This window comes from Lissotriton helveticus, chromosome 7 (assembly GCF_964261635.1).
Source record: "Lissotriton helveticus chromosome 7, aLisHel1.1, whole genome shotgun sequence".
NCBI lineage: Eukaryota > Metazoa > Chordata > Amphibia > Caudata > Salamandridae > Lissotriton > Lissotriton helveticus.
In genome coordinates, this window is record NC_136068.1 from 938,138,290 (window position 1) to 938,155,535 (window position 17,246).

At 45.8% G+C, this 17,246-nt stretch overlaps 1 protein-coding gene across 10 annotated transcripts in view; it reads right to left on the minus strand.

The window, feature by feature from the left end:
- ARAP3 (ArfGAP with RhoGAP domain, ankyrin repeat and PH domain 3) overlaps positions 1–17,246 on the minus strand; it is a 680,145-nt gene that overhangs the window by 470,471 nt on the left and 192,428 nt on the right. For all 10 annotated transcript variants that reach the window (XM_078653517.1, XM_078653514.1, XM_078653516.1 and 7 more), the window contains one exon: positions 7,513–7,583. In XM_078653517.1, coding sequence (XP_078509643.1) covers positions 7,513–7,583 — 71 coding nt within the window. The remainder of the gene's footprint in view (positions 1–7,512; positions 7,584–17,246) is intronic.

A 17,246-nucleotide genomic window follows, 5' to 3' on the forward strand; every position in this document is an offset into this window, starting at 1 on the left:
TCTCTTTGTCTGCAAAACAGTATCAACAAACTTCCCAACTAACCCCCCCCCCCCCCCAAGTCATCGTCGCCCCTAGTTCACTCACATCTTCTAGTTTCCTGTGTCTCCACTCGCACTTTGGAATACTGCCAGGTTAGTGCCACTCATGTTTCATTGTCCCGCTATTGAGGCACCTGCCACGCCTCCATTCAGTCACTCCTCCTCCCCCTCCGAGTCTGAGTCCTCTCCCTCTGGTAGGGGTTCACATATCTCCCCTCTGTAGCTGTTCCATGCCGCCCAGACCTTGTTCCACTTACGTGGCGCTGCTCGAAGCACGTAAACTGCCCTTTCCGTCACCATTAGGACGTCCATGTTTTTGGCCCATCTACCGGCCGTGGGTACGTCTGGCGCTCCCCATTTCTGCGCTATATCCCGCTTAGCCACTGTCATAGCCAATGATGCCCAAATCAGTTCGTATCTACCCAAGTCGTTGGGGTCCCAGATGTTTAAAAGGCATTTGCGCGGTTCAGGTAATATGGAGCGTTTAAGGGCCTGGGAGATTGAGCGTAGTATCTGCCTCCAGAATTCGCGTATTCGCGGGCATTCCCATAGTGTGTGTATTAGTGTACCCTCCTCCCCACAGCCTCTCAAACAAAAGGGGTGTGGTGCTCTCTGTATTGTGTGCAGCAGTGTCCTGGTGTAGTATATGCGGTGTAGGATTTTAAGTTGTACCAATCTGAGCCTACTAGAAATTCCGACCTCCTTCGGGGAGGCCAGCGCCTCATTCCATTCGAATTCGTCTGTCTCACCTAGTTCCCTTTCCCATTTTTCTTTAAGTTTTAGCGTTGGGTCTTTGAGATTGTTAAGCAATTTTTTATAAGTGAGGGAGGTGGCGCTTTGGAGCATGAATTCCGTTAGCAGTCTGTCCTCCAACGGGGAGGACTCCGGTAGAGTGGTACCTGAAGGGATTGCCTGCAGTAGTGCATGTCTAATTTGGACATATCGAAATGTCTCGGTGGGGCCAAGATTGTACTGTTGTTGTAGGTGCGGAAACGGTATTACTGTGTCATTGTCCCAGAGGTCTCCTACTGTAGAAATGCCAATGGAATCCCATCGCTCAAACCCCTTACAGCCCCTCAGGTTTCCCAGTGTCTTCGTGTCCCACAAGGGGGTCATTTTTGTGATTCGACCTGCCCATCCTAGACGGGCCTGTGCCATGTGCCAGAGGGTTGCCGTGTGTTTGGTCGGGCCAGTCAGGGTTTTCAGTTGTGACTTGTTGTAGAGCACAGACAGCATACAGTCCGTCCCAAGTTGCGACCAATCCGCCCGGTAGGCCGGGTCGTCTTTCGGGGCGTGAATCCAGTAGTTTATAATTTTGAGTTGGGCAGCCCAATAATATAGCTGAATGTTGGGGAGCGCTATGCCTCCCTCGTACCAGCTTTTTACAAGCTTGTCGTACGCTATACGTGCCGGACCCGTATTCCAGAGCAGGACAGTAACCAGTGCCACAAGCTGTTGAAAGTAGCGCGGTGGCACCAGGTGGGGAGTATTTTCGAGGACATAAAGGAGCCTCGGGAGGGCCATCATCTTGTATAATGCCGCCCTTCCCAGTAGGGTCAGGGGCAGGGCCGCCCAATGTTTAACATCAGCTCGCAGGCGATCTATGGGTGGCTTCAGGTTGTGAACAAAAAAGTCTGCTTCCCCGCTTGTGATAACAATACCTAAGTATTTGAAAGAAGTCGATGTCGTAAGCAGCGGACAGTTTCCCTGTATTCTCGGCGCCGGGCCTTTTAACGTATATAAGGTGGATTTCGACCAATTTAGAGTGTATCCCGATGTTCGCCCGTGCGTGTCGCATAAGTCAAGAAGGGCTGGGATGCCGGTATCAGGTGTGGTCATGTAGATGAGCATGTCGTCCGCGTATAGCGAGACTTTGTCTTCCCATCCCTCCTCCCATTTGATTCCCGTGAATAGGGGTGTGGACCTGATCTGTATGGCCAGAGGTTCAAGCACCAGCGCGAAGAGTAGGGGGGACAGGGGGCAGCCTTGTCTAGTCCCTCTGCCCAGTGGGAAACTCGGCGAAATGTGGCCGTTGGCTACCACCTGTGCGACGGGTTTTGTATAAAGTAGTCGTACCCATGCTATGTATTTTGGCCCAAATCCCATACGCTCCAGTACCATGAAAAGATATTCCCACTCTACCAAGTCGAACGCCATTTTGGCGTCGAGAGAGAGAATCACAGCCTGCTCCGTGAGGAGGTGCGCTCGGGCCAACACTCCGTGTACTCGCCTTAGGTTCATCGCAGTGCTTCTATGGGGCATAAAGCCCGACTGATCAGGGTGGATCAAGGTATGGAGGTGGGGCAGTAGGCGGGTAGCCAGAAGTTTAGCAAGTATCTTGGCCTCGATGTTCAATAATGATATCGGGCGATATGAGGTACATTCTGTCGGGGGTTTCCCCGGTTTGGGAATCGCTACAATCGTTGCTGTGCGTTGATCGAGCGGCAGCTCTAGTCTGTCCCTGCTCTCTAAGTACATGGCCAGTAGTGGAGCACTGAGGTCCGGGGCCATGGACTTGTACCACTCCACCGGTATCCCGTTAGGGCCCAGTGCTTTACCGGACTGCAGCGCCTGGATCGCTAACTGGATCTCTTCCTCCGTCGGGTCTAGTTCTAGGACGTCCCTATCCTCTTGTGCAATGCTGGGGATAGTAATGTCTGCGAGAGTTGCCGTTGCCATCTGTCGTGTGACCCTTCGTTCTGGTGTGTATATTGCCCGATAGTGTCGTGCTAATTCGCAAACTATTTCTTCTGGGTGTACCAGTATTCGCCCCTCCTCTGTGTGAAGCCTTTGAATACCTCTCGTTCCGCTCCCTCTCCTATCCAACCAGGCCAGCATACGACCCGCTTTATCACCCACATCGTACACCCTATGGCGAGTGTTTGCTATATATCCTTTCTCAGTCGTTTTGAGGTGTGCTAGGTATTGTTGTTGCCGAATCGTGAGGGTGTGTGTCGTGGACGGGGAGGGGTCTGCCATGTGTGCATTATTCGCTGTGTCGAGTGCCAGTTCCAAGTCTGTGAGGTCCTTCCGTGAGTCCCGTCTGTGTCCCGTAATCGTGGAAATGGCCGCCCCCCTGAGGACCGGTTTGTATGCCTCCCATAGGGTGGAAGGTGACACCACTGTGCCAGTGTTCTCCGCAAAATACTGCGTTGTCACCAGTTTTAGTTTTTTCCGTATCTTGGGGATTTTTAAGAAATTGGGGTAGATCGGGTAAATTCGGGCCGTTCTTTTCCCCCCGGTGGTAAGCGATAGGAGAATAGGAGAATGGTCTGAGATCCCCCTGGGTAGTGTATCTACTTTGTCTACCATATCCAGTCCCAGACCCAATGCCAAGAAGTAATCTATACGCGAAAGGCTATTATGGACCGCTGAGTAATAAGTGTATTGTGTGGTCTCAGTGTGCAAGTGACGCCAGATGTCTATGAGGCCTAGTGCTTCCACAAAGTCCGACAGCGGTGCAGCATCTCGGGGCCGGGACCTAGAGGGAAAGGTATCCTTAAGTGGATCCATAATTGCGTTAAAGTCCCCCCCAACAATCGTGTCGCCATCGGGGAGATCAAGAAGGAACTTGCCCAGTGCTGGCAGGGCCACAGAGTGTAGGGCTGGGGGAACATACACTGATATTACATTAAGAGCCTTGCCCTCCCATTGTCCATGGATCGCAGCAAAGCGACCCTGGTCATCTGCCATACTGCGGGTTACAATAAAGGGGGAAGACTTTCTCACCAGTATGCCTGTTCCCCTGGAGCCGGTAGTGAAGTCTGCGTGCACCGCCATTGTGTAGCCACGTCTATCTAAAGCTTTGCAGGTGGACCCCGCGAGGTGGGTTTCTTGCAGGAGGACTATATCTGGGTTCTGTCGTTTTATGGCCTGCAGAACTAGTCCCCTCTTGATTTTGTCACCCAGGCCCCGGACATTCCATGTTAGCATGCGAAGTGGGGGAACCCCCCCGGCTGTGGAGGAGCCCTCATTGGGCGCTTGATTAGGTGGCCTGGCCATTAAGCTGAAGAGGGAGTTGTGCACACGACGCGTGCAGTGGCGTAACCCATGTGCCGATCTGTGCCGCCCTGCGTCGGAGATATATAGACGTCGGGGCGATAGTGCAATGTAGGTGTGAAACGATGACTACAAACAAATTGAAACATCCCAACATGTAAACTTCAATCCCATCCCCCCTCCCTGCTACCCTGCTCCACGGACAAACTCCCGCCCGCTTCCCCAACTGTGCAGAGTGCTTTAACCCTCCCCTAAACATCTCACTTGCTCGTGGGGTTGGTGAGTCTCCTTGGGGCACCGCCTGTGCCCACCCTACTCAGCCGCGTCCGAATCATGGCACCCGCGGCCCACACAGTCCCGAAAACAATATTGTCCAGTTTCACACCGGATCCACTTGTCCAGAATCTAGCGGGTCTCTCTCAAGGTCCGATTCTATTTCTTCCTCGCCTCCCTGACGCGGCGGAAGGGAGGACTGACTGGGTGTTGGTCTTTCAGCACGGTGTCGTGGTCGGTCTCGCTGTGAGCGGTGTCGCTGTCCCGTCGGTCTCCAGCCCTCCAGCCATTCCTGAGCCACTTCTGGTGTGTCAAAGAACCAAGTCCTTCCCTCGGCCACTATTCGTAATTTAGCAGGGAACATCATGGAGTACGGCAATTCTCTGTCTCGTAGTGCCTTTTTAACCTCCGTGAAGGACTTGCGTCGCCTGGCCACCTCCGCCGTGTAGTCTGGAAAAAACGCTAAAGTCGCATTTTGAATCCGCACTGGTGGCGAGTTTCTTGCCGCTTGTAAAATTGCGTCTCTGTCTCGCTGCCCCGGTCTTGGGCGGACCCCCCGGGACTCTGTGTGCTCTCTCTACCGAGAAGAAATGAGATAGGCCTTTGGGCTGAAGTTTGCTTTTGATGAGGTCTTCTACATAGAGGTCCATGGCCCCTTTCCCCTCCGTCTCAGGAAGTCCAAGGATACGTACGTTGTTGCGTCTTGAACGCCCTTCCTGGTCGTCCAGCTTGTCGTGGAGGAGCTTGGTCACTTTCTGCATCCTTTCCATTGCTACTTGTAGCTCCGAGGTGTCCTCCACGAGCGATTTTGTGACCACTTCTACCTGCGAGACCCTCTCCGCCATTTTGTGAAAGTCCGCTCGCAGCAGGGAGATATCCGAGGAGATGGCGCCCACCGTCGTTTTCACTTCCGAGAGCGTTCTCATGATGTCTTCCAGCGTTATTTTTGTCGTTTTTTCTGTTTCTTGGGCAGTCCCCGTGGAGGATCGCCCAGCATTCTGTTGTTGACCCTGGTGTCCATAGGCGAATTTGTCCAATTTCGCTTGCGTGGACCCACTCCTGAGGCCTTTGCCCGCCATGGTGCTGGGGTCTACGAAATCCAGTGATAGGCCCCGCGGGACCGCGACCTGTGCTCCGTTCAAAGTCGCCGTTAGTGGGTGTTAGCCAGAGAAGCGTAGCTTGATAGGCGGTGGACGGAGTGGCCCCCTCCGGTGTCCGCGGAAGCCTCCCTATGCGTCAGTGCGGGTGTCGGTGAGTCACTGGGACACTTCGAATCGCTGCCCCCGATGCACTCTCCCAGGGCTGGAATGGCTCCTGTGCTCCTCACCCCCCCGTCTACAGCCGACAGCGTCGGTCCTGGGTCCGGGCAGCCGCTCCCCCGCTCACCGAGCCTCTGCCTCTGTGTCGGTGTTGGCGGTAGTATGCGGGTCTTAAGGGTCCCCTCTGAGGTCTATAAATGCTGCTGGTAAGGCGCCTACCCCCCAGGGCACCAACACCGTCCTCCTCAAGACTGGGGCGGTAGGATTGTCCTCACCGATGGTGCCCCGTGGTGTCCCGCCGTCCGCTAGGTTCTCGCGCGGGGGGGGGGGTGTCGGTACCGCTTCACGCGGCTGAGATTGGGGTCTCACTGACCTTGGCGCTGCTCCGGTCCCGCTTGGTGGTCGCGGTAGTCCTCGCGCCACTGGATGACGCCGGGGGTGTCAGGCTTGCTTCGGGTGTCTGGGCAGGTACCGGGGTGCTTCCACCGTCCCCAGCCGGCCCGGCCTCACTTCCGCCGGGGCCTGGATGACACTCGAGACCGGTGCTGTTCCTCCGGTCCTAGGCCCTGACTTGTCACACGACGTAGATCAGGCTCCGGTGCGCCGATTCCCTCACAAATTGGACCGGTGACACCGCTTGGGTCCCGGACCCGAACGCAGCCGCTTCAGGCGTGCTAGGTGTCGGATTAGTATGACGGATTTATCTGAATGCTACAGTGCCCTCGGGAGCTCTCACTCTAGGCGTCCGCCATGCTTGGCTGCTAGCCACGCCCCCGACCTCTCCTTTTTTAACTCCGAGGTGTCTTTTTCATGACCGTCTTTCGACGTCTTGGATCAGATGGAGTGTTTGTCTTTGGATGCAACTGCGGTCGTCGAGTGCTTCGAAGCCAAGGTGGCCTTTGTGGATCTAGAGTCAGTGTTTCGTGGCTTGTCTAGTTTTTTCAAGGTTGACGGCTCTCTTACCTCCTTCGAAGTCTTCTTCTTGACCTCCATGACTGCGATGTCTCTGTCCTTGTCGCCTTCTGGCCATTCAGCGACATGGTCTTCCTCTTCGGTGGAGAGGCCCAGGTCTCGAAGCGATGGTGGTGGACCTTGGCCATGCATGTTATAGTTGGCTCTTCTCTGTCTTTCTCTCACCCTCAACGTCTTTGGGGTGAAGTCGGAGCACACATTGCAATCGTCGCTTCGATGATCCAGAGGTAGGCAAAGGTTGCAGACCGGATGCTGATCTTTTTGAGCGTACTTGTGATGACAATTTTTGCAGAACTTGAGCAGTGTCTTGTCCATTGCCGTTCCCCGGGAGCTCCTTTATGCGCATTCTCAGTGTGTCATCTAAGAGTTAATGTTTTCCACCTTTAGTCGGACTCCGGCTGTTTGGATTGAAGTCCTGAAAGTTGAAATCTTGTACCACAGTCCCGCTTAAGTTTTTTCCTTATTTTTCATCGATTCTTCACTCCAGCTCCTTCCGCATCGATCCAGACCCAATGGCAGAAAAAAATAATCTGAAGATGGCGACCAAAGGTGGGAGCTTCTGGAGGAAACCCGTCGACGTCACAAGAAGACACCAAATGGTGGTATGTCGACGCCCACCAACAACAATAAAAGAAGAAATACAACAATTCCAGACCTAACCACTAAATGGCGGAATATTGCACAGCATGTGAATCCATATAGATTAATGCTGCAAAACCTAGTTAGAGATCCTCTTCACTAATTTGGGTGATCAGCGGCAAGTCACTTTATCTCTGTGTGCCTTTATTAGGAGTGGTTAGGAACAGCACAGCCCACTTGTACGTGCTACATAAAAATTAGGTGCTTCCCTATGAACCGGGAAAATTACTGTGGTAGGCTTTACACAGCAATTCAACAATACAGAAACATGAAATATGGCACATCGTATACTATGCACAAAATGCAACAGCACAGTAAACAATCTCCTTACCTTATGGTCCTCCTGCTGTGGGGTGCGGCATAACACAGTCTCACAGTATGGATTGCCATCCTCCACATCCACTAAATAAATGAGAATCATGTCAACATCTTGCCTTATTGCTGAACACCACAAATCATCACTCACCCCCACTATGAAACTTCTCTAGATCCCACAACAAACACACTACATGAGTCAAGAGGAGGCCCTACTCTGTGTAAGACAAATTGCCATGAAACCTTTCACTTTCTTGATTGAAGCATAATTAAATCATGTGGTTCTTGTATCATAAGCACCTGTCAATTCCCCAAGAACAAACTACATAAGCAAAGGGACAAAATACAACCAGAGAAAAACATCTAACAAGATGACGGGGTAGCATTTAATACATCTGGAAAATAATATACTTTATAGTAAAATGTGGAAAATTTACTTGTAGGCTTTAATGAAAAATAAAAGTGCATTTAATTGCAAAAATTGTAGTAGGCAACCATAATTACTCATACGTGGCCTCAAATGGCTGAAGCAACATTGCCTCACAAGCTGACATGACTAGAAATGCTTAAACGTTCATAAAACGTTTCTTTCTTGACCTTCCCATGGACGTGCTTTTCATAATGATAAATAGTTGCATAAAGGTTTTCATCTAACTCTGCAAAATGTTTCTACTTACACAGAGATCACTGGTAACTAATGATTAGAATTTGTCATTTAGTGAGGTAATGAAGCAACGACGTGAGAGAACACAGAGGCATTCAGTACCTATGTCCCTCAATTGAGTATGCAAAGCCATAAGACTGATTTTAAAGGGTCAGTAGTTAAAAGCAATGTAATGATGTTTGGAATGAGACCACAAGCATGGATTATCATTCAGGCAAAAAATAAAAAACATTCATAAGCAAGCAAAAAATTCTAAAAGCAAAGAAATAACAATTGCCACCCACAATGATCTTAATGTCTTGACCTTGAACATTATTTTCAATCACACCAACCGGTCAACTGACCAAGCAAACATTATGGAGCTTGAATATAGTCTACTTGGTGCATGTGGCCACCTGTGAGAGAGGACTGAATTATGAATGTCTTCACTGGTATCTTATTACAACGTTGTTGGTGCAGAATGTCCCCTCCATGGTAATGGACGTGCACTCCTAAGTGCCACAGCTTTAGTGATAACTAGATCCTTGGTGCCAATATTTCATCATAGGTGAACACGACTCATGCGTGTGCACCAGACTTATGCCTGACTCACTGATTGCGGTCTTGTCAGAAAAGGAGAGCCACACAATGCATTAGTCTGGTAGTGGTAAAGAGCTGCTGATCTTACCCAGAGTTAAGTAGCATGATTGCGGTGTTGGCAGTATACCATTTTTTGTGATAGTGATCAATAAAGTAAACATGACTTTTCACTTGTGTAAGTGGAGTGAGGCCTGGTGGCCCACTCATGTACAGATCTGCTGCTCTGCACCTAAATCACCCTTGATCTACATCATGGGTTTTTTCTTTTTTATATCCTCATTTTGCGCATGAATGTATAAGGAGTGGAAAGGGACTTTATGACATCCAAAATACTGTGCCTTCACTCTCCCAACTTTACTGGTCCGGCAACTGAGAGTATCCCTTAGTTGGAGCTGTCAGGATTAGTCCTTGTATATCCTTTACCATAATCAATAATTCTTTGAAAAGTGGGGGGAGCTAGCCTTCCCGGCTACTCAGCGGGAATGATTCCCGTCTGAATTATTGTCACCGCTTTAATCATTGGATATATTGCTTTTATTTGTGATCCTTCATTGCTTTACAAGTTAAGTGCATAGTGATTTTCCCAGATTTCCCAAAAGTTAGACTTTTTAGTGGACTTTCCTTTCCTATCCATTTTATGTGTTGTTATTATAGAATTTAGCCAATCCCCGTGTAATGGAGGTATTGGTTTAACCCAATTCAGGCATATCTCTCTTCTTGCAAGAAGTATTAGTATAAATAATAAATTTTCCTCTTTTCTGGTTAACTTCTCCTCGCTTAAGTCAATCTCGGTGTTAATCCAAAAATAATTAAAGTTGTACTTACTTCTAGATGTTTTCCCAGTACCCGGCATATCGTCTTACCCACTTCCTGCCAGAAAAGGCCCAAGACGTGACAGGCTTGAAACATATGCAGGTCGTCTGCTTTTTCTAGCTTGCATTTTGGGCAGGACTTTACGCTGGCTCCTTTGAATTTTGATAATCTTTTGGGTGTCCAATATGCCCAATGTAATGTGAATAGGTGGTTTCTCTTCAGCCGAGCAGGTTTAATGATTGACCAGCATTTTCCAACAGATTTCTGCCATAAGTTATGCAGGTCCGGCCCTGTAATGTCTTTACTCCAAATTGACTTTGGGATCAAGAAATTCTCTTCTCCTGCAGCGATTAAGGCCCAATACCATCTTGATATTTCCTTTTTTATTGGGGTGATCTTAGTCATTTCCTTCTCCAGGTATGCATTTCCTGTTTTTCTATCCGTAAGTGAACTTGCCCAACTTGTTAGTTGGTAATATTTGAATTTTGACACTGATGAGTTAGTGATCTCTACTAGGTATTCCCAAGGATCTATTGTAATTGTAATTGTAATTGTATTTGTATTTGTAAAGCGCGAATTGTTGCCCTGAGGCGTCCAAGCGCTAATTGAGTTCTCCGTCATCAGCTGCCCCCATACGTTGATTCCAGCTGCTTTTAATGGTGAAGACAGAGAATCTTTGAGGCATTCAGGAGTGCCGGGGGAATCCCAAATGGGGGCAATGGAACTATAATAAGGAATATTCAAGGTGCTTCTGACTTGATACCATAATCTTACTGTATTGTTTAGTGTCTTTAAATTTAATTTTTTTGAAAAATTTCGGATGTCTGAATTTAAACAAAAAATAGTCGGTTTTGTTTGTCAGTATTTGGAGAAATTGGGAGTAGAACTCATGTTTTTTTAACAGGGGTCTTGCGTTCTTGAACTCAAAGGCCCTGCAGTACTCAACGAGATCTGGGCTCGCTATTCCCCCTTGTTCTTTTTTCCTCCTTATTTTGTTCCAGGCAATCCTTGATCCTTTTGATGCCCATATGAAACTTGCGATATCTCCCTGGATCTTCTTCAGGTAATCTCTCTTAAATTCCAGTGGTATTACATTGAAAAGGTAAGTAAATTTGGGGAGAATCGAAATTTTTACCATATTTGATCTTCCTATAAAACTTAATGGTAATCCGTCCCAAACTTTGAGAAGTTTTTTAGTCTCAAGTGATATCCTGTTGAGATTTAACTGGGGCACTTTTCCTAAATCCTTGACTAGCGTTATACCCAAATATTTTATTTTGTGTTTGGAGTGTGGGATATTCTGATGTACATTCCAGCTCATAGATTCCGTTTTCGTTTCGTTGGTCAGGTATCCAGACACTTTGCCAAATTCCACAATTGTCTTATCTATTGCTGGGGAGGAACTTTGAAAATTGTCTGTAAAAATCATTAGGTCATCCGCATATAGCGCGACCTTTTTAGCCCATTCGTGATATTTGAAAGGGGTTATTGAATCGTTATTTCTGAGATTGTTTGCAAGTGGTTCAATGTAAAGATTAAATAACAACGGTGACAGTGGGCATCCTTGCCTCGTTCCTCTTTGTATCTCTATGTTATTAGTAAGGCCTCCATTGATTAGAATCTTTGCCCTTGGTTTTTTATAAGTCTCAGCCACCAGATGACTAAAGCATTGTCCAAGGTTATATTTAATGATGACTTTGTTTAAAAAGGACCAGTTGACCCTATCAAATGCTTTAGCAGCATCAAAAGTAACTATAGTCAGTGGGATCTTTTCGCAAGTTGCTACGTCAATCGCAGCAAAAAGCTCATGCGTTATCTCACATATTTGTCTTCCCTTTATGAATCCCTTTTGGTCCGAATGCACCAGTTTTGGCATTACCTGGGCCAATCTCTTTGCTACGATCTGCATAAAGATTTTATAATCGCAGTTTAATAGTGAGATAGGTCTATAGGATTCACAATTTGCAGGGTTTTTCCCTGGTTTTAAAATGATGCTGACGGTTGCGTCATTCCATGAGTCTGGAATTTTACCTTGATCTATATATATCCCAGTTAGGATCTCTGGTTCTCTCATTCAATTTCGCAAATCTTTAAAAACCTGGCTTTTCCCACAACCTAGCTAAATTCCCTCTGTTCCTCTTCATGTACCTTTTCAGCGCCATGATACCCACGGTGATAGTGCGCTCAATAAATACCCCCTTAACATAACATAACATAACATATTGTGTTCAGTAACCTCGTTATCGGTGGTGCTAAGATTTCACTCAGAGCTGAGTAAAGTTCATTAGGTAGAGCATCAGGCCCAGCTGCTTTACCTCTTTTCAGACCTTTTAGTGTGGTTTTCACTTCCTCAATCGTTATTTCTGAGTTTAGTTCCTCTTTTTCTTCCTCCGACAGTTTGGGTAGTTGTAAAGGATCTAGGAATTTTCCTACTGGTTCTTCTGATGAAATGGAGTCTTCTTTGTATAGGCTGGAAAGAAATTTTCGAATTCCTGTTTAATGACGGATTCTTCGGAAGTTAGGCCGCTTTGGTTGGTTTGTTGTATGCTGGCTATTTTATTTCTGGTTTGATCAGTTTTAATTTTCCATGCCAGCAATTTCTCGCATCCCTCACCGTACTCATGATTGGCTAGTTTACTAGCTTCCCACTTCACTCTGTTTTCTAAGAAGTCCGCCAATTTTTCTTTTAATTCGCTCCTTTCCTTTTCCATTGTGGTTTTTTTTTCTATGTCACTTTCTGCAGTTATTTGTGCGTCAATTAGGTTTATGTATTTCTCCATTTCTCTAATCTCCTGTTTAGCAAGTTTTGATCTGTGTACTCCCAAGCTAATTAGTTTCCCTCTAATAACTGCCTTGTATGCGTCCCAAGTAATTTGGTCTGTGGTGCCTACTTGATTATCCTCAAAGAAGTTGGTTGAGGTTATACCAAGTTCTTCCTGTAGCTTGGGGTCTAATAGTAAAGTGCGATCTACTGTCCATCTGGGTATTGCTTTATTTATTGTAGTTTGTATGGTTAGTTGTACTGCCGAATGATCCGACAGATGTGCTGGTAGGTGGTCTATAGCTTTAATATTACTATGCAGACTTTTACTTATCAAAAAGTAGTCGATTCTGGATCTGTGGCCTAGTTTTTTGTTATGGAGAGTAAACGGTGACCCTTTGTTACCCTTCTCTTTCCACATGTCGATCAGACCTAGGTCATTTTTATAGATACCTAGCCATTCTCTCATTTTTGGTAGATTGGCTTGTCTTCCTGGAGGAGATCTGTCTAGTTTAGGGTCCAGAATAATGTTGTAATCACCCCCTAGTAATATTGGGTCTGTTGTTGATAATAGCTCTGTGTATAGTCTTTGGAGGGGGTTTGGATCATCGGTATTTGGTCCATAATATCCTGCTATAGTGAAGCTACTATCATGTATCTTTACTTTTGCAAAGGCCCACCTGCCTTTGCTGTCCACTACCTTCTGTTCAATTTTAACATTGAGGGATTTTTTAAAAAGTATTACGATGCTCTTGACATTACAGTCTTGATTGGTGCATACAAAGGAATCTACCCAGCTAATAGTTTTCACAATTTGTTCCCATTCTGTCTTCAGGAGATGAGTTTCTTGAAGGATAATCACTTCATTATCCACTTCCCTTAGGTATTCAAGGATTCTTCGCCGTCTGCTAGCAGTTCTGAGTCCATTGACATTCCATGAAAGGATTTTAAGTTCTTTAGTTGTTGTCATCATGCTTTTTTCCTTTTGTGGGTTTTAAAATTATTTCATATTTCAATTCATTTTTGTCATCCCCGTAAACTCCTTCTTTTTTGACTGATGAGGATATTTTTTTCTTTTTTCTCCCTATTTTGCTCCCCACCCGTGGTGTATTTTTTATTTGGTTTTGCGTTTTTTTGTGTCGTTCATCGATGCCCACCCTGAGGAAGCCTCCTATCTTCTTTTTTGGGCGGTATTGTTCGCCCTTTGAGCTCCATGGTTCGTCTTTATTTACAAGTTTTTCTAACTTAGTTTAATGTCGTTGTCCGCAGCTGCTCTTTTATTTGTTCTAAGAAAGTCTCTACTTCTCTGGGTTCTCTGAAATTATACATTTTGTTACGCCACATAATCCTTAGTGCGGCTGGAAATTTCATCTGCACTGTGGCTCCGAGGGACTTTAATTCTTGCATGAATTGCCCCAACTCCCACTGTCTGTCTACATCTACATCATGTTAGTATGTAGCGCTGCACAGGCACTTGTGATTGTGTGTGCAGAGATATATGTGTGCCTGTGTATGGTACGGTACACGGAAGTCTGTGGGTTCTATACTGGGAAACCCAGAACTTTAGAAAGACATGCAGAGTAGTCATTCAAGACAGATTTCTCAATTGCTTACATTCCTGATAGCTAGTTGAGGCACACACTAGAGGAAGATAGAGCTAAGCCCTCTTGTGCACTTCAAAGGGGTTATTTGATTCTGTAAAGGTCACTGGCTCATGAAGCCTGGCACATCTCAAGGAGGAGAAAAGGCTGATAAGGGAATCATAAAGAATAGTGCTGGGGGTCTTGGTGACCTTTTGATAGGCATATATCAGTGAATTTGACATCTTGGTGTGATCCTCTAGTCCCACCTATAGTCTGTGTGTGGGGCTATAAAATTTGGAGTGGTTTCTGCTGCGACAGACAGCTTCCTGGGTGAAGGACACATCCAAGGGGTAAACCCCCACATCACCAACTTCAAAGACTCAGGCACGAAATCATATCTATGTCTGGAAATGGATTACAAAAAAGGGGAGCTTGAACCTACCACATTTGTCAAACTATATTTGTACATCAGCATGGAGAAGATCAGCATGACTTATGTGTGTTGTGAGCAGAACTGGGGGCTGAGGGATAACAGTCTCCCTGCTGGGTGAAGGGACACTGTCCAGGAGAATCAAACTGCTTGACCTGAAGAATGGAGCACCAGTATCTGCCTGCCTGCCAGGACTGCAGAACCTGTGAGCAGGACAATAGCGCCTGGAGGGAATGAGGTCCAGCCTTCTCCTGGCCTCCAGTGGATCCCTGAAGCAGAGATTCTAGGTCTGCATTGCGTACTGTTGCACCAATCGGTCTACCTGTCCAAGTGCTGCTGTTTGAGATCCCCATTGCCAGAGGGAGCCACTTTGAAGAGTAGGGTTGTCACCTTGGTACAGTGCTGTGGCAAGAAGCAAGCTGTTGCCCATGACCCAAAGGGGCACTACCTTACGGCTGCTGTTGCAACCCCTGTTGCCAGGTGGGTCAGAGAAGAAGATAAGCGCCATCACCCTGATACAGAGCTGTGGCAAGAAGTGGTCCATTGGCCATGCAGGGATGTGACCCAAACTGACAGGTGCACAGAGGGTACTGTTCATGATCTTAGTATGCCAGTCAGAGGTTTGTAGTAATTTGTATTATTTTCCACTTGGAACTTTGGAGTAGATTGCATTGATATCATTTTGAATGTGTATATAACTAGGAATCATAGAATGTACGTGCACTCTGCCCAGGATCTTCCTTGGAGCTACCAGCACCCTTTTCTTCCTGTCTGCATCATAAATTAATATCGGAAGGGAAAGTGAGTCACAAATATTACAAAGAAGTTAAATTTGATGGTAAAAAAAATGAAAAATGTAAGCATAGAAAAACAGGTAATTTAGTATGTTACAGATGTGGAAGTTGTTTTCATTCTGCTAACTTTGACAGGTGCTGGGCAGGAGCTTCTAAATGTCTTGAGTGTGGCATTGTTGGTCACTTTGCAAAGGATTGCAGAAGAAACATAAAAGCAAAGTAGCTTGCGTACAAGAACCAGAACAGTACAGTGATTCTTCTTCTAGTGATGATGAAGTACAAACACAATTAAAGAAAAAAATGTTGTTTTAAATATTGCTGATATTTCTTCATCTAAACCCATTTGTCAGGTATCACTTGGTGGTTTCCTGGTTCAGTTAGCTGCTGATTCGGGCTCCCCATATACCATCATTTCTAGACTGGTGTGGGAGGAATTATTCATTTTGTGGATTGGCAGTGGATTGGAACATAGTGACATTGCTCCTGAAAGCTATGAAGGTAAGAGGATTGACATGTTAGGCTTTAGAGTGCTAGTTTTTCGATTTAAAGGTAGACACGCTACAGGTATATTATATGTTGCTAAAGAAGGACCATCAGTCTTAGGATGGAAAGACCAAAAGAATCTTAACATCATTTATGACACTAATAACAAGGAGCAGGTTCTTATTTCATGTGATGGTGAAAATACAAAAAAGTGGGTACTAAAAGAGTTTCCTACTGTTTTTGCAGCTCAAATGGGTGAACTCAAAGGATTTGTACACAAAATTAATTTACAGGAAGGTGCCGTACCTAAAATACATAAAGCATGCAATATACCTTTCATTGTTAGAAATGAAGTTAAATGTGAACTGGACAAATTATTAGAGAATGATATAATTGAAACAGATGAAGCTGCAGAATGGGTTTCTCCATTGGTTGTTGCCCACAAGGCCAATGGAAAGGCCCGTTTATGTGTTGATCTAAGATACCTTAATAATAATATTCTAATTGATCAATTTCCACTTCCTAGAATTGATGAGATGTTGTCACTTACACGCAATGCCAAATGTTTTTCTACCCTGGATCTTTCCTCCGCTTATCGTCCGGTGGTCCTTGACCCTGGAAGCAGATATCTGACCACATTTTGCAATCCCTTTGATGTTTCAGATTCAAATGCATGCCGTTCGGGTTAGCCTCGGCGGCTGCGGTATTCCAATGGTTGATGTCCAATCTGTTTGGTCTTATACCTTAAGTGGTTGTCTTTCAGGGGGACACTTTAGTCATGGGAAAGAGTAAATCTCATCACGATTCCATTCTAAGGGAGGTTTTAAGAATACTACAGCTTAACGGATTAGTTGCTGAAGGTAGCAAATGTAAATTTGCAGAAACTAAAGTTACTTACTTAGGGCAGATTTGTGATGAAAGAATTAAACCCAAGGCTAAATTAGTTGAAGCTATTGTTAATTCGCCACACCCAAGTCCAAAGACGAACTCAGATCTTTCTTAGGATTAGCAGAATTTTATTCGAAATTTGTTAATCAATTTTCTCAAAAAACATATGAAATGCATCAGTTAATGAAAAACAAAGGACCATTTGTCTGGGGTATTGCGTGTCAGAGGGCATTTCCGGATATAAAAATGACTATAGTCAATGCACCTACTTTACAAGGTTTTGACCCATTTTTCGATATGTTTGTAACAACAGATGCAAGTGGCACTGGACTTGGAGGAGTTCTCTCACAATTGACTGAGCAGGGTACAGAAGTCGTGATAGCTTTTGCTTCACGTCATTATCTCCTTGTGAGGAAAAGTACTCTGTCATCGAAAGAGAGACATTAGCATAAGTATGGGCTATGGAACATTTTAGGAAGTTTATTTGGGGCTCAAAGTTTGTTTTCTTTCTGATCACAAACCTTTGACAAAGTTGCTTACAACGGAGGGTTTGTGCAGAGCCTCAGCTAGAATCGCCAGATTATCTATGAGGCTTCAGGATTTTGTTTATGAAGTACAACATGTTCCTGGAGCCAAGAATGTCATTGCTGCTTTTTTAGCAGAATGTCTTTACCTCTTAGAGAAGTGGATCAAAAGTCTTGGAATGATTTTTGTGTTGCTGGAAGTTTTTCTGAATCGGGAGGTTTACACTTGGA